Below are 22,544 nucleotides of genomic sequence, written 5' to 3' on the forward strand. Positions count from 1 at the left end.
CAAAAAAGAAAAGAAAATTTCATGAAACTATTAATTAACATTACCTAAGATATACTATTCTAAGAAAATTTTAAACACAACTCATTTTTTACTTCATTTCCTAGGACCAAAAAAATCAATGGGAAAATATCCTTGGGTAGGGGTTCACACACACACACACACACACACACACACACACACACAGCTGAAATAAATAAATAGAGACTTAAAAAAAAGAATTGATTATATTAGTTTGGGTAAGAGTAAACATTAAAACCTTAAATAAAAATGCTCTCTCTCACCCCACATTTATCTTCAAAAGTTCTTCTGATTCTCTCCTTGTCAATTTGACCTTCCACTTATCAACAGTCTATTCTGTTCATAAGTTATTCTGAACCTGCCCTATATATATGCAGCTACCTCAACTCCACTTAAAGAAAACCCTCATCCATACCTCCATCTCTTCTTTGACTGCTATAATTCCCCTTTCTAGGGTCTTGTGTAATGCCTGCTCTCCGCACTCCAGGTTGTGGAGAATGCTGCTACCTGCCTTCTCAAATGTATACAGAAACATAATTATCACCTACATCTTCAAACCATTCTACTGGATTCACATTCATTTAAGGACCCCATGTCTACTGACTCTGGGCCATTTTTCAAACACACCCTATTCATCATATCCAGTCCTCTCTCTCATACTAAAAATATCTACTACGTTAAAAGATTCTAACAGCCAAATAGTTAGATTAATAGGGTGAAATTCAAAAAGAAGAGAGCACTAGACAAACTTGCTTCAAAAGTTACAAACAAGAGTTAAAAAATTACTTGCAACCTAAACTTACTCTAATGCTTCTCATTAATGACAATGATTGCACTGCTATACCAAGTTGCTACTTTAACTAAGAAACACTTTATTTGCTTAAGAGTTTGCATGAACTTTGTATTGAATCTTTCCCTCTACCTTCTACTTCTCACCCTCTGCCTACATTCGTCTATGCTAGCAATTCTTCAACAACACACACACACACACACACACACACACAAAACCACTATTCTTACAAAATACACAAAGCTTAAGTTAACAGAAGAAAAAACACAAAGAAGAAATAAACATACAAAATCTCTACCATATATTCTGGTTTCAATGCCTTTCTCATATTAACCAAATTGAGGACAAGTTGTTTAAAAAAAATATCACATTCAGCTATTACTTGGATGTAGATGATTTCATATAATAACCAAGAGCATGTCTTCCAATTTAGTACTTAAAAATTCCACCAAAGTTTGTACCAAGCCCTTGAGAGCAATTCTTTTTTTAAAAATTCTTCCTCTAAGTAGAATATGTAAAATATTCTCACCTGTTCAGTAATTGAACTCAAATCATTAGATGAAAAGTCTTCCTCTTCATTTTCAAAAAACTCATAGTAATTTTCCAGAAGTCCAGCCATTATCCTGCTCACTATTTCTTGCTCTTTCAGATCTTCCACATCTGTGTAAATGCTAAGAAAAAAAGTCCAAATTGAATTGAGAGTTCTTAAATCAATCACAGGTAAAGTCAGAAGACAACCAATGAGTCATTTCATAATCTTTAGCAATGTCATCATTCTGTGCCTCAGTTTTCCCATCTGTAAACCCTACCTAATTTGTACCCTGTCCAAAAAAATGCTAGGAAGATTAAGCAGCTCTAGTATAAAAAATAATGGTTCATCAAGCAACCTATGATCCTTGGAGACAGCATAATGATTCTCTTCCACAAACTTGGGTGTTTTTTTTAATTAAACAAAAATTATGAAAAAACTTACTGGAAGACATCTGGACCAAAGACAGCAGCCAAAGAGTTTGCAGACCAAATTTCTTCATGATGTGATGCTACATTGGCTAAAAATCTGCACAGAAACTTTAACAAGCTGTAATTAACAGGTGGAAGCTGTTGCAAGAGGAACCTCAACTTTCTTCCAAATTCATCTTCGTTATTATAATCTATAAAACATAATGACAGCTGTTTTTAATGAAGCAAAAGCAAAGCTCAAATACTGTGCCAGGTTCACATTACTCCACCCACATCACCTTTTTTCTGTAACAATTCAAAACCTCTTCACTTCCTCTACTAGAGGCCAAATGCCCTCAGGCTTTGCATTTTACTTATTAAGTAGAAAAGAGGAGTGGAGAAGGAATTCAACTCCTCAATTGCTGGAGGATGTTTTCCTCATCTATTACTCACTGGCCCCAATTCTCTATTTTTTTTTTAAATTCTCATCGTATTGTCTCTTGCATGGACTGTACCTGTATTTCCAAACTAGTGTCAACTCTAAGTCAAAATACACTGGCCAATACCAGTCAAGTACTAGTGAGCAAAGAGAAGCAATTTAACCCTAGCTGGTTTGGCTCTGCGGATAGAGCGTCAGCCTGCGGACTGAAGGGTTCCGGTTTCGATTTTGGTCAAGGGCACATGCCCAGATTGCGGGCACAATGCACACAGGAGGCAGTCAATCAATGATTATCTCTCTCTCTCTCTCTCTCTCTCTCTCTCTCTCTCTCTCTCTCTCGCTCTCTCTCTCTCTCTCTCTCTCTCCCTCTCCTTTTCTTTCTGAAATCAATAAAAATATTTTTATTTTAAAAAAAGAGAGAAGCAATCTAACCTGATAATAATGTCATACTTTTCGACTTGAACGAATGGGAAAACAAAGGAGTGACTTTCTTCTGCCTTGACATCCCAAAATGAACAATTAACTTTGGCAATACTAATAGAACTAAATAAAAAGGAATTCCATTTCTCATGTGTTTTTCTCCTCTAAGCTGGTGTTGGTTTCTGTTATACAAGTGAGTTTTCAACTAACAGAAGTAGGCCTTGTGTTTATCATGTCAAACATGCCAGGGTTGCAGGCTTGATCCCCAATGTGGGGCGTGCAAGATGGTTCTCTCTCATCATTAATGTTTCTGTTTCTCTCTCCCTGTCCCTTACTCTATGAAATCAATAAAAATATTTTTTAAAGTAAGTAAAAATAAACCCAATTTTTAAAAATATTTTTCTTCAGGTTCTTAATACTAATTTTAAAATTCTTGGTTGAAAAACTCTTACTAGGTTGTGGTCATGACACTGACCATCTGTGAAAATAACACGTCTAAGAAGTTTGTCAGGAAGGGCGACAGTCACGTAAGTTTCACTTAAAATGTAAAGTGCAAGCAATAACAATTCTATATTTTGTAATATTATCACTGTCCCCATTCAAACACACATGTACTTTGATTTTATATTTGGATGGAACAGTGCCTGAATTAATGTTTTTTAAACAACCATACCTTACTGGTGGAAAATTTTAACCTAAGCATTTAGCAAAAAAGGATTATTTAGAAAATCACGTTTATCAATTCAAAAAATACATGCAAGTAATATTAGCAATATGATGGCTATAGCAACACTGACAAATTCTATCTAACATCCTCTCTACTTTTGTAGCACTTACCATCTAACATACCCACATATTTATTTGGTTTATCATCTATTTTCCTCTCTCTCCCTTCATGACCTTTAAATTTTAGCTGATAAGACATTTTTATTCTGTTTTGTTCACTGCTGCATTCCTAGAATCTGTAACAGTGCCTAGCATATAGCAGGTGTTCAATAAATATTAGCTGAATAAGCTGAATAATTACACAATCACAGAAAAAAGATTCCCAACTACTAAAACATTTGATTGGGTGGCAAGAATGTAGGCAAGAATGTTTTTACACAGTATTGAAATACACAATCATGTTGCTCTTCTTTTGTCTGTGTACATTTTTACTACACACAAATATTTATACCTGTCAGGCTGCTTCTAAAGTTTTCAAATAAGGCAGAGAAGCATTTTTTTTTCATCTATATCTACACACACACAGACACACACACACACACACACACACACACAAGTTACAAACCTGCTTATATTTATTTCCTTTTGAGTGTACTTCCTACACATGTATCAGGGTGGGGAACCTTTTTTCTGCCAAGGACCATTTGAATATTTATAGTATTATTCTCGGGCTACACAAAACTATCAACTTAAAAATTAGCCTGCTAGCCGAAACCGGTTTGGCTCAGTGGATAGAGCGTTGGCCTGCGGAATGGGGGGTCCCAGGTTCGATTCCGGTCAATGGCATGTACCTGGGTTGCGGGCACATCCCCAGTAGGAGATGTGCAGGAGGCAACTGATCGAAGTTTCTCTCTCATCGATGTTTCTAACTCTCTATCTCTCTCCTTTTCTCTCTGTAAAAAATCAATAAAATATATATAAAAAAAATAGCCTGCTATATTTGGTCAAACATTTAATTAACTCATCCCTAATGCCTTGGCAGAGCCAGACCAGATGATTTCATGGGCCAGACATTCCCCACCCCTGGTATATATCTAAGAAGTATCCCTTGACTAGCAATTCTTTCAAGCATCATTCACAAAACTGGGGACTGTGATTTCTATCAAAACATAATGTATAAGTAGTTGGACAAACCATCAAGGTCTAAACCAGTAGCTGACAAAATTTGAAAATCAAAAATCAATAGAATGGTTGTCATGACTTGGGAGAGAGGGGCACTAGAATAAAGGCTGCCATATATATGATATACATATATATACACATATATACCCACATATACATATATATATACACATACACACACATATATGTATATACACTTTTTTTTTTTTTAAAGAATGCCCTGGCCAGCATAGCTCAGTGGATGAGCATCAACCTATGAATCAGGAGGGCTTGGTTCAATTCCCAGTCAGGGCATATGCCTTGATCCCCAGTGTGAGGCATGCAGGAGGCAGCCAATCAATGATTCTCTCTTATCATTGATGTTTCTCTCTTTCTCCCTCTTTTCCTCTCTGAAATCAAAAAACATATATTTTTAAAAATGGTCAAAAGACAAACGAAATAAAATAGATTTTATGACAACAGAAATGCCAATATCACCTCAATTACTGCCACACCCATCTGCATAGCTATTAAAGAAATGGATGTGTATGTGGTTGCATGTGTACGCATATACACACATGCTAATAGTTATGTAAATAGGGAATGGAAGGGAATGGTAGATTTCTCATACTGTAACACTGGAAGACTTATTAGCCACAAGCATTTTTGCACACCTTAAAAATTAGAGGCATATTGTAATTCCATGAATGATAGATAACACAGTATACTAGAGGCCCAGTGCATGAAATCCATGCACTGGGGGGGGGGGGGGGGGCGGCGCGCCCCGCGGGTCGTGGGTGTCCCTCAGCCTGGCCTGCACCCTCTTGCAATCCAGGACCCCTCAAGTAGGGTCCCTAGGCCTGGCGGTAATCAGGGCCTATCAGGGCTTTCCCCCCCCCCCCCCACCTCCCCACCCCCCCCCCCCAGCAGCTGGCCCCACCCCGGCCGCTGCCACTGCTTGCCATCTATGCGGCACTGCTCCCCCTCCCCCTCCACCAGTCACCTCCCTCTGCGGTCAACAGGCATGGGCTACAATTGCTTGGCCGGCCTGGGTCTCCCTAAGCAGGGCGATTGCTGGCCGGCCCTGCACACCCTCCACAGTGTTACTGGCCGGTGGCCTAGGCCTCCCTCTGTGGGGTGATTGATCACAGGGCCCCCAGATCAATCGCCCACAGAGGGAGGCCCCGCCCACCCGCCGCAGCACCCGCCGCAGCACTGCCAGCTAGGTGGCCTGGGCCTCCCTCTGTGGGAAAATCATGGGGCGATGGCGGGGGCCCCCCAACCAATCACATTGCACCCGCCTTGGCTGGCCTGGCGCCAGTGCATGTCATAGCGTGATCATCCAGAAGGTCATCCAGTCATTCTGCTGTTTGGTCATTCAATCGATTTGCACATTATGCTTTTATTATTATAAACTAGAGGCCCACTGCACGAAATTCGTGCACTGGAGGGGGGTGTCCCTCAGCCCAGCCTGCACCCTCTCCAATCTGGGACCCCTCAGGACAGTGGTCGGCAAACTGTGGCTTGCGAGCCACATGCGGCTCTTTGGCCCCTTCAGTGTGGCTCTTCCACAAAATACCAACTTCTGTGCATGGGCCACGAAGTTTCAATCGCACTGTACGTGCGCGCCCACACATGGTATTTTGTGATCCCCCACAGGGATCGGGCCTAAACCAGCAGTTGGACATCCCTCTCACAATCCAGGACTGCTGGCTCCCAACCGTTTGCCTGCCTGCCTGCCTGATTGCCCCTAACCGCTTCTGCCTGTCAGCCTGATCACTCCCTAACCACTCCCCTGCCAGCCTGATCAACGCCAAACTGCTCCCGACAGCCCAGTTGCCCCCAGCTGCCCTCCCCTGCCGGCCCGGTCCCCCCCAACTGCCATCCCCTGGCAGGCCCGGTCCCCCCCAAATGCCCTCCCCTGCAGGCCCAGTCGCCCCTAACTGCCTTCCCCTGCCAGCCCAACTGCCCCCAACTGTCCTACCCTGCCAGCCCAGCCGCTCTCAATTGCCCTCCCCTGCAGGCCTGGTCATCCCTAACTGCCTTCCCCTGCTGGCCTAATCGCCCACAACTGCCCTCACCTGCCAGCCATCTTATGGTGGCCATCTTGTGACTACATGGGGGTGCCCATCGTGTGCAAGGGTGTGACAATCAATATGCATATTACCTCTTTATTATATAGGATGTTGCTATCATACTTTAAATGAATACTGATTAAAATGACAATCCTAGTGACAAACAGCTTCTGAAAGTCTCAATGAGTCAATGACTATATTACCATTAAATTTCATTCCAATTATTCTTTTATAAATTTTCATTCAAGGCTGAATATTATCTGATTCTTGAAACTTTAAAGACTTGTCTACAATTCAGCTAAAACAGGGAACATAAAAACCTATCACTATAAAGCAAAAATGGCTCTAAAGTCATAAAAAGAGCTCTAACACATCAGTTTCACCATATTTAATGGATGTAAAATGCTCATTACGTAACTTAAGGTAAACCTGGGGGAAAAACCTACAAAAAGGTGAAGAAATTAATTCTGAAATTAAATATTATTTTAAAGGTAAATATTTGCTGGGGGAATAAAGTTACACTTTGAGAAAAGGTGACATTATCAATGACACTTCATTTTGAAACATGTTTTTTTATCCAGGTGGCACAATAAAAGAACAAAATTTAATCAGCTAACTATTCCTGAATATAGCAAGTTCAAAGTAAGCCCTATCATCTAGCTGTAAAAAATAAAACATATGTAAGAGGGCCATAAAATATAATTATAATGAACTTTATACATAAATCAGAGGCATCCAGTAATTTAGACTCATAAGTGCTTAAAATTAAAGAAATAAAATGGAGAGCTATCCCAAAATGAAATCCTCCTTTCCTGACTACATACTGCTTAAGGATACACACAAGCTTATTATAAAACTAGAGGCCCAGTGCACAAAATTCGTGTACTTGGGGGTGCGGGGGTGTCCCTCAGCCCGGCCTGTGCCCCTTGTAGTCTGGGAGCCCCCGGGAGATGTCCAACTGATGGCTTAGGCCCACGCCCTATGTCAATCAGGCATCCTTAGTGCTGCCGCGAAGCAGGCAAGGCTCCCACCACTGTTGTTGCACTCGCCATCTGTGAGCCCAGCTTCTGGTCTTCTGGCTGAGTGGCACTCCCCCTGTGGGAGCACAATGACCACCAGGAGGCAGCTCTTGCACTGAGTGTCTGCCCCCTGGTGGTCAGTGCGCGTCATAGAGACTGGTTGTTCTGCCATTCGGTCGATTTGCACATTAGCCTTTTATTATATAGGACTAGTGGCCTGGTGCATGAAATTCGTGCACATTAAATTAATTAGAGGAAATATTTTAGGGTCCAAGGTGCAGGGGAATGGGATTCTTGGTTGGCAGGCCACTGACAGCAAGCTGACCAACGGCCAATTCTGCAAGGAATGGGGATCCCTTCTCCCTCCTGTCAGCGTCTGTGGGGCAGGTGAATGGGATTCCTGGCTGGCAGGCCACTGACAGCAAGCTGACCAACGGCTGATTCTGCAAGAAATGGGGCTCCCTCCTCCCTCCTATTAGGGTCCAGTTTGAAGGCCAGCCACACCCCCGATTGCGTGAGACCCAGAGTTCCACCGCACCCCAGCCAGAGCCCAGAGCTCCCTCCCACCATGCCGAGACCCATCAAATTTATCCTAACTGCCCCCCCTGCAGGCCTGGTCACCCCCAAGTGCCCTTCCCCACCGGACTGGTCATCCCCAACTGCCCACCCCCACCGACCTGGTCGCCCCCAACTGCCCCTCCCTGCCAGCCTTGTCGCCCCTCACTGCCCCCCCTGCCGACCTGGTCACCCCATGCAGCCTGCTGTTTAGTCATTTGGTTGTCCCTCACTGCCCCCCCTTGCCAGCCTGGTTGCCCCACGCAGCCTGCTGTTTGGTTGTCCATGTGGTTGTTTCCGTTGTGACGGCCCCTGGCTTTTTATATATTAGGATGTCCTGCATTCAGGAAGTATTTGTAATTTCTTTTTTAAAATTTTTCCATCACCTTTTATTGCTTCTACGCCCTCTACCACCTCTACACATCCCCTGCAATTACCACACTATTATCTGTGTCCATGAGTTCTTTTTTTCTTTTTTGCTCAATCCCTCCATCCGTCCATCCCTCCCCCCACATCTAAGCTATCTGCTTGCTATCTATGAGTCTGTCTCTATTTTGCTTGGTAGTTGTTCATTAAATTCCACATGAGTGAAATCGTATGGTATTTGTCTTTCTCTAACTGGCTTATTTCACTTAGCATAATGTTCTCCAGGTTCATCCATGCTGTCACAAAGGGTAATATTTTCTTCCTTTTTACAGCAGAGAAGTATTCCATTGAGTAAATGTACCACAGCTTTTTTATCCACTCATCTAGTATTTATAATTTCTTTTGTTTTGTTTTTTGTTTTCTTAATCTTCATCCAATGATATTTTTCCATTGATTTTTGGGGCAAGTAGAAGAGAGGGGAAGACAGAAACATCGATGTGAGAGAAACATATTGATGGGTTGCCTCCTGTATGCACCACGACCAGGGCCCGGGCCAGGGAGAAGCCTGCAACCAAGGTACATGCCCTTGACTAAGATCGAACCCAGGACCCTTTGGTCCACAGGCTGACGCTCTATCTACTGAGCCAAACCAGCTAGGACTATAATTTCTTAACATCACAGAATTTCTGTAGAAGCTCCAATTCAAAGAAATAGAGAGATTCCATTACACAAAGAGAAAAGCCAGAAAAAAATAATTTAAATATTCAACAAATGTATAATATTATATGCCATCTTCATAAAGTTTCCTGTATAATCAAACATATCACTCATTATGTACACATGAATACCACTTGGCTCTAGGAACACAAGAATTTCCTCACTTCTTGGTTCTTTTACCTTTCTGCCTGTCACTACCTTTACTTTTCTTGTCCCTATTCTTTTCCAGCTGGGCCCTACTTTTAGTCACCACCAAAAAACTAACCCAACAAGAACAAATTTTTTTTTCTTTATTTAGCTTGGAGCCTGATGTACAATTTGATATTGTCTTTCTTTCAGGCCAAGAACAAGCTTTAAGTATATTTTAAACCTAGAATCAAAGTTGTCTTCTGATTTTTGCTAGAAAGTTCTATCAAACCAGGGATAAATATCCTGTAATAACATCACCACTAAGCAACACCACTGGCTACTCTGCTACACAAATCACCTTAAATATATTTTTTTCTTTCTTCTTTCCCTATCCTCTTACTTCTTGTTCTTATATCCTGCCTTTCCTCCTCTTAAACCTATTTCTTAGACCAATTATAAAAAGTAAATATACCACAGGAATCTGGTAAGTTGCCATTCTTAACTAGACCAAACAGCCCCAAAAAGCCTATGTCCCCGAAATGGGCACATAAAAAATGAATCTCAGAACTACTATAATTACTGCTTACACATCAAGATTTCTAAAGGTAAAGAGTTTGAAATTAATGTTAAATGACCAATAAGAATCAAATTTTGTTACCTTGAGAAAGCTGCATCAAGTGAATATGCAAACTGCCAGGGATAACAGGTTCAGGAAGTTCTTGAAGGAAAAACCTAAGAAGACTAATAGCTGAGGGAACATCTGCTTCCTTAACCAAATCCACTTCTTCTCCACTGTCGTATCTCTGCCGAAGCCACTCCACTGTCTCAGCATTTCCATTGACTTGAAAAAGTCCTTGTTGCTCCAGACCTCCTACATTAGTTCAAGGCAAAATTAAATAAGCTTCAACTTCGATTACTTGGTCGTATATTCTCCACTCAACTTAAAATATTCAGACTTTTGGAAAGCCATTCTTAGCTCCCTTGACTGGCCTAAACACCTTCAAATTACACACCTAGAAACATACTAATTCTGTCTGTCCTGAGGGATATTCTATTTTATCCCACCCCCCAATTTTTTAAATATATTTTTATTGATTTCAGAGAGGAAAAGAGAGGAAGAGATAGAAACATCAATGATGAGAGAGAATCATTGATCGACTGCCTCCTGCACGCTCCCTAGTGGGGATCAAGCGCCCAACCCAGGCATGTGCCCTAATCTCCTGATTCATAGGTCAAAGCTCAATCACTGAGCCACACCGGTCGGGCTATCCCACCCCATTATCCATTAAAAATACTCCTAATATCTCCCCCACACTAAAATGCTCTACATTGGGCATTTCTGAGTATAAAACACACTAAAACGTAAAAAAAGAATTTCTATTGTTTGTCCTCATTATATTTTGGACTTTCCATGCTAAAAATAAAAAATTCCAAGATCAAAAAGGGACAAGTAGTGTTTATTAAAACAAAGGCTAGCCCTCAAAGTAAGGAAATGTATACCATGTTCCTCAATATAGTCCACAACGTGGCGGACTATGAATGGAACCTCATTGTCTGGATGTCCTCCCTGCTGCAGCTCATCAAGTGGAATTCCAAATATTTTGTTAGCAAGAACGGAGTTGCAGTTACTCAAGGAAGGGGAGGAGCTCTTCCTCATATCTTTTTTGCAGCCAGAAATCAAAGCTGTCTTTTCTGCCAAATGAAAAACAACAACAAAAAAGACTATAATGATTAACAGGTGGCAATATGACTAAATACATTGAAGAAAAGGCTTTACACCTCAGTGTGTTCTCACCTATTAAATATCTTTCAGTTATCAGGCCCACACTAGTATGTTCTACAAATAAAGTTCAATATAATGACCTAAGCATTTTCTCTACTATGTAGGGTTAGGTCTAAATACTCCATTTAACACTTGCATATTTATCAAACAATGGCAAAGTTGATCATTAAACTTAGCAAAGGACATTAATGTCCTAAAGATGAATTAAAGGGCAAGTCTGGCTCAAAGAAGACCTTTACTGACCAAGCTTATTAATGACACAGGTAAGAAGCCAAACCCAATCATGTCTGGACTCTGTTATATGAAACTCATCTAACCCCTCTATTCATAAGCACCCAAATGTAAAAGAATCACTTTTATAAGTGTTTCTTTTACAAAAATCACTTTTATGAATAATGGGCTAATAAAAACAAGATTAACCAGTTCTTATTTCTACATGACAGAGCAGCCATAACATGTGTTTATAAACAAAGGAAATTTTTCAGTTCTAGACATCAACTTTCAATGAGAATATTATCAATCCTGTTTCATAATTACTCAAAACAAAAATCTGCACAGCACAGACGAACTAAGTTATTAGTCTTAACTTTGTAATTGTGATCAGTAAAGAGGCAGTGGGAAAAATGTTTCTAATATCTGAAGCATCAAAAACAATCCCAAGAAAAATTCATTTTCTAAAATAAACATATTACTATATGTGGGAAAGGAGTATTCTTAAAAGAAGGGGATAAATGGTGATGGATGGAGACTTGACTTGGGGTAGTGAACACACAATACAGTGTACAGATGATGTGTTGTGGGATTGTGTATCTGAAACCTGTACAATTTGGTTAACCAGTGCCACCCCAATAAGTTCAACAAAAAGGAAAAAAAGAGAAAAAAACTTTTTCAAAAGTTAATAATGAACAAAATGATACAAACTGAGCTTTTTTCATCACCCCAGAGAAACAACTCCTTCTGCACTACAAGAGAATAATAACAAAGCAAAAAATTTAATCTGTTCAATACTCTGATTTTTTTTAATATATATATTTTTTATTTATTTCAGAGAGGAAGGGAGAGAGAGATAGAAACATCAATGATGACAGAGAATCATTGATTGACTGCCTCATGTACACCCCCTACTGGGGATTGAGCCTGCAATCTGGGCAGGAACCTTGACCTCCTGGTTCATAGGTCGATGTTCAACCACTGAGCCACACCGGCCAGGCAATATTCTAAAGTTTTTACAAAAATAAAGTCCATCCCTACCCGGTTTGGCTCAGTGGATAGAGCATCAGCCTGCAGACTGAAGGATCCCAGGTTCAATTCCAATCAAAGGCATGGACCTTGGTTGTGGGCACATCCCCAGTAGGAGTGTGCAGGAGGCAGCTGATTTGATACTTCTCTCTCATCAATGTTTCTAACTCTCTATACCTCTGACTTCCTCTCTGTAAAAAAATCAATAAAATATATTGTAAAAATAAATAAATAAATAAAGTCCATATATACAATGTATTCCCCAAAAAATGTATACACACTTTAACAGCTGATAGCTCAATTTTGAAAATAAAATGTCATTTAATAGACACTGCCTTTATAATTATTTAAAGTGTGTACATACATTTTTTGGGACACCCTACAGAATAGATGTACCCACTGGAACAAGAAAGTGTCATAACATGACTAGGAAATGAATCCATCCAACATAAAAGAACACTAGACATTAACTTAGGGACAGCAAAATGCCATAAATTTAAATTGTTTTAGACACATAAGATCCATTCTTCAATACATCTGGTACCAGCTAATGACTACAAAACCTCAAATTAATAATCAAATAGCAGTAATAATAGGTAAACTCCAAAATCTCTGTGGATAATTACCATTTTGAAAAACTTACCTTTGAGTACTTAAACACCTAAGTTTAAAAAACGAATTCTGCACCAGCTACCCTCACTGAGCAAGCATTCTTTTGTCATTTATGGCTGTTTGAGATTATGGCAGAAGATCAGCCTGTAGTTCCTCATTGAAGAAACGCAGAATTCGATCAGTACTTCAGCAATTAATCTAGAAGAAGAAAAAAAAATTCTTTTAATTTCCTATAACATCTTTAACTGTGAGAAGGGACTAGAATAAGCAGTGAGGTTCATTTAGGAAGATTCCTATACTGAAAGGCATTCTTCTGCCTAAAAAAAAAATCTATCTGTGACCTATTTAGGGGCAAAATCTTGCACAAAGTTTTAAAGTATGACGGCTAACTAGGGTAAGAATCTTTCTGCCAAAAATAAATAACGGAACTGCACAGGAGAATCTTTGGCAGTACACATTTTCAAAGGTTATGCTATTCAAATAATTCATTTTCCTCAATGGACCCACATTTGCATAGACACCCCACCCAGTTCCATTCCATCCATATATACTCAGAACAAAGCATGAAAACATTTTCAGATCAAAGAATGAAAGATAATTTTAAGCTTGAAACTTCACTTACATACTTTATTCTTTTCTTTGTATACAACAAACATTTTGTTAGCAAGAACTAGTTTTCTGAGCTTTCTGATTTGGAGAGGTAATAGTACATGTTGGAAAAGATCAGTTAACAGAACCAGAAGGGCATGCAATCAAATATCAACTCCACCATTCTGTAGATGTGACCCTGAACAACTTCCATGTCTCTAAGCCTAGGTTTCCTTATATAAAATAATACCTACACACTTGTTAAAGTTTAACTGAGATAATGCATGCATGTAATACATAGAGAATTAGTTTGTATTCTCTACTTTGAATAATATTAAATACTAGCAAACAGGCTGGAGAGAGAGGGGAAGAAGGGAAAAACCTGTTTGGCAATGTTTAATCACATGTGAATTCTCATAATCTATTTTAAAAATCTTTTAATAAGCTCAGTAAACTACACTGAAGCATTCTGCTTAAGAAAAGTTCAGGGTTCAATATCTACAGGGGATTTGTTACTCCTCCTCGGATATGAAATCTGAATATGATGCTCAAGTCTCTATATAAAACTAGAGGCCCGGTGCACAAAATTCCTGCACAGGTGCAGTCCCTAGGCCTGGCTGGTGATCAAAGCGCAGGTGTCTGGCATGGAAGGGCAGGTCCCAGCTCTGGGCCCTGGGCAACACTTGGGCTGCCGGGGCCCCACACGCCCCCCTCTGCCTAAGTCACAGCACTCGAGTCCCCACACAGAGATGTGGTGGGTGCAACCGAATGCCATGGGCCAGGGCACAGCGTGGGCCTCTGGGCCTTCCAGTGGCACCGCATGGAAGCTGCAGGCCTCACATACTGGCTCCTGCATGAACCCACGGGGAGCCCAACCAGCCCCTGCAGTCCCAGTGGCTGTGGCCTGGCTCACCCAGAAGAGGCAATGCAGGTGCGGGGCGGGCTCCTCGTGGTGCCTGGCACCTAAGCACGGGGCTTCCTGGGGAGTATGAGCCCTGGTGTTCCTGGGGAGGGTAGCAGGGGGAGTGAGAGCAAGTTCGGCTGACACCCCACATTCTCATTGCACCTCCGTCCCCGTGACCCCCCCCCCCAGGTTGCCGGTGACAGGTCGCAGCCCCCTGCCCAGGTGCCACACGAGGTTGGTCGCCACACCCAACCCCAGTTCCCCATCCCAGCCTGGGGCCAGCCCTGATCAGCAATCAGGGCCTGCCAGCCACTGGTCACCGTCTGCAGGGCAATCGGTCAGGGCTGGGCCCCCTGCCTGGCTCCTTCAGCACCTGGGAGCCAGGAGGCGGCCCCACCCCCTACCCCCGCCATTGGTCACTGTCTGCGGGGTAATCAGCGGGGCGAGAGGGCCCCCACTCGCACCCGCCTTGGCCTGGCGCTGCCCGCACACCTGCTCCACGATCCTGCTGCGGTCCCTTTCTCGTCAGGGCCCATCAGGGCCGGCAGTGCCTCCACTGCTGCCTGCTGCCAGTGCCACGTCGCCGATGCCCACCATGTTCCGTGCCGCCACTTGGTGGTCAGCACATGTCATAGCGAGTGGTTGAACTCCCGGTCAAACAATTTCATATTAGGCTTTTATTATATCCTATCTAATAATACAGAAACATGGTAATTAACCGTAACTTCGCTACCCTTCCCACTGGCTAATCAGGGTGATATGCAAATTAACTGCCAACCAACATGGCGGCCGGCAGCCAGGCAGCTGAAGCGAACAGGAGGCTTGCTTGCTCCAGTGATAGAAGAAGCCAAGGTTCCCCGCCGGCTGCTGCTGGCCTCTGAGCTTGCACTCTAAGCAACTACGTTGCAATTATAGAAGCTAAACAAACCCCAGAAACCTGCTGTCAGAGCTAGAGTGAGCAGGACCGTAAGTGTTACAATTATAGAAGCCAAACAAACCCAGATACCTGCTTTCAGCAGCCGAGGTCTCAGAGCTGGAGCCGAGCCTCAGAGCTAAAGCCGGCTCTCAGCTCCAGTGACAGCCATAGAAAGTAAATAAATCCCAGAATAAAAAAAAAAAAATAAAAGGAAAAAAGGAGAGGTTGGGAGCTTCAGTCACCCGCCAGCCTGAAAACAACCCTCAGCCCCTCACCCAGACTGGCCAGGCACCCCAGTGGGGACCCCCACCCTGAAGGGGGTGTGACCAGCCTGAAAACAGTCATCATCCCCTCATCCAGGCTGGCCAGGCACCCCAGTGGGGACACCAACCCTGAAGGGGGTGTGACCAGCTGCAAACAGCCATCATCCATCCCCTCATCCAGGCTGGCCAGGCACCCAAGCGGGACCTCCACCCTGATCCGGGACACCCTTCAGGGCAAACCAGCCGGCCCCCACCCGTGCACCAGGCCTCTATCCTATATAGTAAAAGGGTAATATGCAAACTGACCCTAACAGCAGAAAGACTGGGAACGACTGGTCACTATGACACACACTGACCACCAGGGGGCAGACTCTCAATGCAGGAGCTGCCCTCTGGTGGTCAGGGCGCTCTCACATGGGAGGAGCTCTGCTCAGCCACAAGCCAGGCTGATGGCTGCCAGTACAGCGGTGGTGGTGGGAGCCTCTCCTGCCTCCTCAGCAGCACTAAGGATGTCCGACTGCAGCTTAGGCCTGCTCCCCGCTGGCAAGTGGACATCCGCCGAGGGCTGCTGGGCTGCCAGAGGGATGTCTGATTGCCATCTTAGGCCCAGACCCCCGGGGAGCAGGCCTAAGCCAGCAGGTGGTCATCCCCTGAAGGGTCCCAGACTGCAAGAGGGCACAGGTCGGGCTGAGGGACCCCCCATGCCTCCCCCCCCCTCCCCAGTGCACAAATTTTTGTGCACCAGGCCTCTAGTAGGATAATAATACAGTATTTGCATATAAACTATACACATCGTCCCTATACTTTAAATCATCTCTAGATTACTTATAATACCTAGTACAATGTAAATGCTATGTATATAGTTATCATGCTATACTAGAGGCCCAGTACACAAAATCGTGCACGGGTAGGGTCCCTAGGCCTAGCCTGCGATCAGGGACATCTTCTGCCCACTCGCTAGTCCCCAGTCCCACCCCGCCACCATCCCCCGGTTCACCATGGTTCCCCAATCGCAGCATGGCTCTGGTTCCCTGGAGCCTGTGGGCCAGGGGAGGAGGGACCAAGAGGTCGGCCATTCCACCCGCTCACCAGTCCCACCCCGCCACCACTCACCTGTTCACCATGGTTCCCCGTTTGCCATGCTGTGATCAGAGCCTGTGGGCCCGGGGGTGGGGGCAGAGGTGGTCAATGCACCTCATGGCAACTGGTCACGCGGTCATTCTGGTCGTTATGCTTATGGTCACTGGCTTTTTATTATATAGGACTGTTTAAGGAATAATGACAAGGGAAAAAGCCTGTACATATTCAGTACCAACCATGACAGGCCTAACTATATAGCATGGCAGCAACAAAAAAGCTTTTTTTCTCCTAAATATTTTCCATCCACATCTGGGTTGAATGCCTGAATGAGGGCCCCACAGATACAGAGGGTCAATTATATTTAAGATCCTTTAAAGAAGTTAACTTCAGGGACAAGACGTTTAATGAACTTACAATTCAGGTTGATACCATCATGACATAAAGAAAAGGGGGATTTGCTTGATGTACAATAAATGAAGACTCACTGGAGTCTGTCAGAAGCAAATTATATATAATCGCTAAAATAGCTACTCATTTAGTGTCCTTAGTGAAATCAGGAACCAGTTATCTCATCCTGTGTTCTCTACTACTCCCAGCCTCTAACTGAACAATCTGAAAAGCATCTTTTTCCTAAGGTTACACTGGGCAGGAATCTATGAATTCATCAGTACAGAGATCCTTACTACTAGAAAAACAAAGGCATAAATTTTCCAGCTATTGAGTTTTTTTCCTAAAGAGCATTGACAATGAAGATGAAAACAGCAGCAGCTAATATTAAATGAGCAGTTCCTGTGTGCTAGACAGTTCATGCACTTTACATGTATTAATTGGGTATTATTCTTTTAACCTTTATTTTAATGAGACATTGCATAGAGATTTATCAATTTACCCACAGTAATCCCAACTGTTAAGGGTCAGAGGCAGAATTTGAACCCAGACAGTTTGAACTGGGTTCAAATTCTGGCTCTTAAAGTCCTTGTTCTTAATCACTATACAATTTAAAGTACCATAGAATCCCACATTTTATCACTCAAACTGGCCACAAAATCTTACATACATTTTAGGAGGTCATTTATTCAGAGCTTGCTGAAAGGTTATTTAATGCGTGACATTAGTGGCAAGCCCTACTAGTCAATGATTATTCACTTGAGACCATTATGTAGAGCACACTATTGAGGGCATTCAGACTGCAGTTGCCCAAAATATTTCTGCAGACTGCAAAATAGCTTTTGACATTACTTAGTCCTGCTCCACTTCCTTTTACAGAACTTAAAATCATGTAAATACTCCTTCTACATCTGTAGTGAGTTGAATAGTGTCCCCAAAAATCTCATGTCTACCTAGAACCTCAAATGTGACTATTTGGAAATTCGATCTTTATGTAATTAATTATCTCAAAAATGAAATCATCCTAGTGGTAGGGTGAATCCTAAATCCAATGACTGGTGTCCTTATAAGATGACAAGACACACACAGTGGGTAAGAAGGCCACATGAAGATGGAGAAAAGTAAGTTATATATCACAAGACAAGAAACAACATCAAGAGCTACCAGAAGCTGAAAGAGGCAAGGAAGTCTGCACCAGAGCTTCAAAAGGAGTATGGCCCTGCCCACGCCTTAACTTTAGACTTCTGGCCTCTTGATCTGTGAGAGAAATATTTCTATTTTAGAGTCATCACATTTGTAGTCATTTGTCATTGTAGTCCTAGAAAAGTAATGGAACATCTAAACTACAATTTCCGATTCTCAAAGAATAAAAAAATAAAATAAGATAAAAAATAGCAGGTACCACAAAAAATGTCCCAAAGAAATCTGATGAAATATCTTAACAGATAGGATCAATAAAATGAAAAAGGCAGTTAAATAAAAGGCTTAACACAGAGGATACAATGTGTAGACTTTCAAGGAATAGAGTGGTCCTGATACACCAAGATTGTGGTTCCATACCCAATCAGGGGACATACAATCAGCAAACAACAAATGCATAAACAGGTGGAATAACAAATTGTCTCTCTCTCCCTAATAAATTAAAAAAAATTTTTTTAATACGTTTTTATTGATTTCAGAGAGGAAGGGAGAGGAAGAGATAGAAACATCAATGAGCCCTAACTGGTTTGGCTCAGTGGATAGAGCATCGGCCTGCAGACTCAAGGGTCCCAGGTTTGATTCCGGTCAAGGGCATGTACCTTGGTTGCGGGCACATACCCAGTAGGGAGTGTGCAGGAGGCAGCTGATCGATCTTTCTCTCTCATCAATGTTTCTAACTCTCTATCCCTCTCCCTTCCTCTCTGTATAAAATCAATAAAAATAGGGGGGAGAAACCAAGATGGCGGCATAGGTTAACGCCGGAGATTGCTGCCTCGAACAACCAATCAAAAAACAACTAAAAGACGGAACAGACATCATCCAGAACCACAGGAAGGCTGGCTGAGGGGAAATTCTACAACTAGGAGGAAAGAGAATATCATACCCAGACTCAGAGGAGGCGCAGTGCTGAAGTGAAATACTAAGGTGCGGAGTGCACCCGGAGCGGGCTGGAGGCGGAGGGCGCGGATCTTATTTTCAATCGGGAGGGAGTTTCAGACTCTGAGCTCCAGATCCGGGCGAGTCTCTAGGGACCCAGACTCAAACGGGAGAAGCGGGACTGTCTGGCTTCGGTCGGAACTTGAAGGCAGCTTTCTCTCTGAGGTTTGCAGCGGTTGCTGGGACTCTGTGAGGCAGAGCCCCTAGGGACGGAACTGAGAGCAGCCATAACTGCTCGCTCCGGACCACCCTGTTGATCCTGTTCGACCCGCCCTACCCAAGCCCTGCACAGAGGCATTTGCCGGATAGCCTCAGGCAAAGGCTAGATTAGCAGCTCCCTAGAGGACAGAAGTTCTCTCACTGCTGACACAGCTGATTCTCATAGCCACTTGGCCTGGAGGTCAAACCCTCCCTGGTATTAGCTACAACAATCAAGGTTTAACTATAAGACTGCGAACAAAGACCACTAGGGAGTGCACCAAGGAAGCATAACAAAATGCGGAGACAAAGAAACAGGACAAAATTGTCAATGGAAGATATAGAGTTCAGAACCACACTTTTAAGGTCTCTCAAGAACTGTTTAGAAGCCGCCGATAAACTTAATGAGATCTACAAGAAAACTAATGCGACCCTCGATGTTATGTTGGGGAACCAACTAGAAATTAAGCATACACGGACTGAAATAACGAATATTATACAGACTCCCGACAGCAGACCAGAGGAGCGCAAGAATCAAGTCAATGATTTGAAATGCGAGGAAGCAAAAAACACCCAACAGGAAAAGCAAAATGAAAAAAGAATCCAAAAATGCGAGGATAGTGTAAGGAGCCTCTGGGACAGCTTCAAGCGTACCAACATCAGAATTATAGGGGTGCCAGAAGATGAGAGAGAGCAAGATATTGAAAACCTATTTGAAGAAATAATGACAGAAAACTTCCCCCACTTGCTGAAAGAAATGGACTTACAGGTCCAAGAAGCGCGGAGAACCCCAAACAAAAGGAATCCAAAGAGGACCACACCAAGACACATCATAATTAAAATGCCAAGAGCAAAAGATAAAGAGAGAATCTTAAAAACAGCAAGAGAAAGAAACTCAGTTACCTACAAGGGAATACCCATACGACTGTCAGCTGATTTCTCAACAGAAACTTTGCAGGCCAGAAGGGAGTGGCAAGAAATATTCAAAGTGATGAATACCAAGAACCTACAACCAAGATTACTTTATCCAGCAAAGCTATCATTCAGAATTGAAGGTCAGATAAAGAGCTTCACAGATAAGGAAAAGCTAAAGGAGTTCATCACCACCAAACCAGGATTATATGAAATGCTGAAAGGTATCCTTTAAGAAGAGGAAGAGGAAGAAAAAGGTAAAGATACAAATTATGAACAACAAATATGCATCTATCAACAAGTGAATCTAAGAATCAAGTGAATAAATAATCTGATGAACAGAATGAACTGGTGATTATAATAGAATCAGGGACATAGAAAGGGAATGGACTGACTATCCTTGGGGGGGGAAAGGGGTGTGGGAGATTCGGGAAGAGACTGGACAAAAATCGTGCACCTATGGATGAGGACAGTGGGTGGGGAGTGAGGGCGGAGGGTGGGGCGGGAACTGGGAGGAGGGGAGTTATGGGGGGGGGGGGGGGGGAAGAGGAACAAATGTAATAACCTGAACAATAAAAATTTAAAAAAAAAAAAAGGGAATGGACTGACTATTCTTGGGGGGTAAAGGGGTGTGGGAGATGCGGGAAGAGACTGCACAAAAATCGTGCACCTATGGATGAGGACAGTGGGTAGGGAGTGAGGGCGGAGGGTGGGGCGGGAACTGGGAGGAGGGGAGTTACGGGGGAAAAAAAGAGGAACAAATGTAATCTGAACAATAAAGATTTAATTAAAAAATAAAATAAAATAAAATCAATAAAAATATATTTAAAAAATAAAAAAGAGCCAAAACCGGTTTGGTTCAGCGGATAGAGCGTCAGCCTGCGGACTGAAAGGTCCCAGGTTCGATTCCGGTCAAGGGCATGTACCTGGGTTGCGGGCACATCCCCAGTGGGAGATGTGCAGGAGGCGGCTGATCGATGTTTCTCTCTCATCGATGTTTCTAACCCTCTATCTCTCTCCCTTCCTCTCTGTAAAAAATCAATAAAATATATTAAAAAAAGAAAAGAAAGAAACATCAATGATAAGAAAGAATCATTGACTGGCTGCCTCCTGCACGCCCCCTATTGGGGATCGAGCCCACAACCTGGGCATGTGCCTGACTAGGGATTGAACCATGACCTCCTGGTTCATAGGTTGACACTCAACCACTGGGCCAGGCTGGCTAGGCCAATTTTTAAAAAAATTTAAGATATAAAATAGCCAAAGGCTTCCAAAATGATGATTTTATTATAAATCAAAACAGCAAAGTCATTTTAAATACAAGTGACAGTTGCCTGGCATGATGGCATTGACAATGAATAAAAAATCTTGAATTTTACATTATATACTTTACCATGAGGCAAGAGTGATAAAAGTTATGTAATTAAATACCACTTATTGATAAAGATGGCTGATGGGTACATTCAGAAAAGCCTACCTTCATATTCCAAACTGAATTCTGCTAAGGCTCAAGGTAGTTTTGCACTCCATTCAGATCCATTTATATATAGGCATATGTATGACAGCAACACACCATTCTTATTAGCATAGAATCTAAGTTTTAAATACCTAATAAAACTAGTGAGGGTTTTTTTAAAAAGGGTAGAACACCAGCATCAATACTAAATATAAGAGCAGATAGCATTAAGCTCTTACAATATGCCAGGAACTATTTTAAGGGCTTTAAATATATATCAACTCATTTAATCCTTACAATAATCCTATGGAAATAGATACTCCCGTAATATCCATTTCACTAATGAGAAAACTAAAAAGCATTGAGACCTAAAAAGCAGAGCTGATGGAAATGTTCTATGTCACGATTGCGATCGTGGTGGTTACAATGCTTAATATACTTGTCAAAATATATAATGCTTATTGAACCGAACATTTTAAATTGGTGAATGCTATTGTATTTAAATTATACTTCAACTAGTGGCCCGGTGCACAAAATTCATGCACTCGGGGCGGGGTGGGGGAGGGGGAAGGGTGTCCCCCACCCTGGCCTGTGCCTTGTCACAGTGTGGGAGCCCTGCGATCCATCGCCCCAAAGAGGTAGGCCTCCGCAAGCCTCATGTCCCTGGGCCCAGCACCGGGGGCAGGGATGCAAGCCTCACGTCCCTGGGCCCAGTGCTGGGGGCAGAGACGTGAGCCTCACGCAAGTACCGGACACTCCAAGTCCCCACCCAACCG

At 42.7% G+C, this 22,544-nt stretch overlaps 1 protein-coding gene across 13 annotated transcripts in view; it reads right to left on the reverse strand.

Annotated features, from left to right (window-relative positions):
* The window catches only part of FAM13B (family with sequence similarity 13 member B), a 67,881-nt gene that overhangs the window by 38,754 nt on the left and 6,583 nt on the right, over positions 1-22,544 (reverse strand). For 11 of the 13 annotated variants that reach the window (XM_059698472.1, XM_059698470.1, XM_059698465.1 and 8 more), the window contains exons 2-6: positions 12,960-13,126; positions 10,795-10,986; positions 9,953-10,165; positions 1,782-1,959; positions 1,338-1,479 (exon numbers count right to left, since the gene is read on the reverse strand). In XM_059698472.1, the coding sequence (XP_059554455.1) occupies positions 1,338-1,479; positions 1,782-1,959; positions 9,953-10,165; positions 10,795-10,951 (690 nt within the window). In that variant the 5' untranslated portion in view covers positions 10,952-10,986; positions 12,960-13,126. The remainder of the gene's footprint in view (positions 1-1,337; positions 1,480-1,781; positions 1,960-9,952; positions 10,166-10,794; positions 10,987-12,959; positions 13,127-22,544) is intronic. The other 2 variants (XM_059698474.1, XM_059698475.1) reach the window with 2 other exon arrangements.

The sequence above is a fragment of the Myotis daubentonii genome, chromosome 5 (assembly GCF_963259705.1).
Source record: "Myotis daubentonii chromosome 5, mMyoDau2.1, whole genome shotgun sequence".
NCBI lineage: Eukaryota > Metazoa > Chordata > Mammalia > Chiroptera > Vespertilionidae > Myotis > Myotis daubentonii.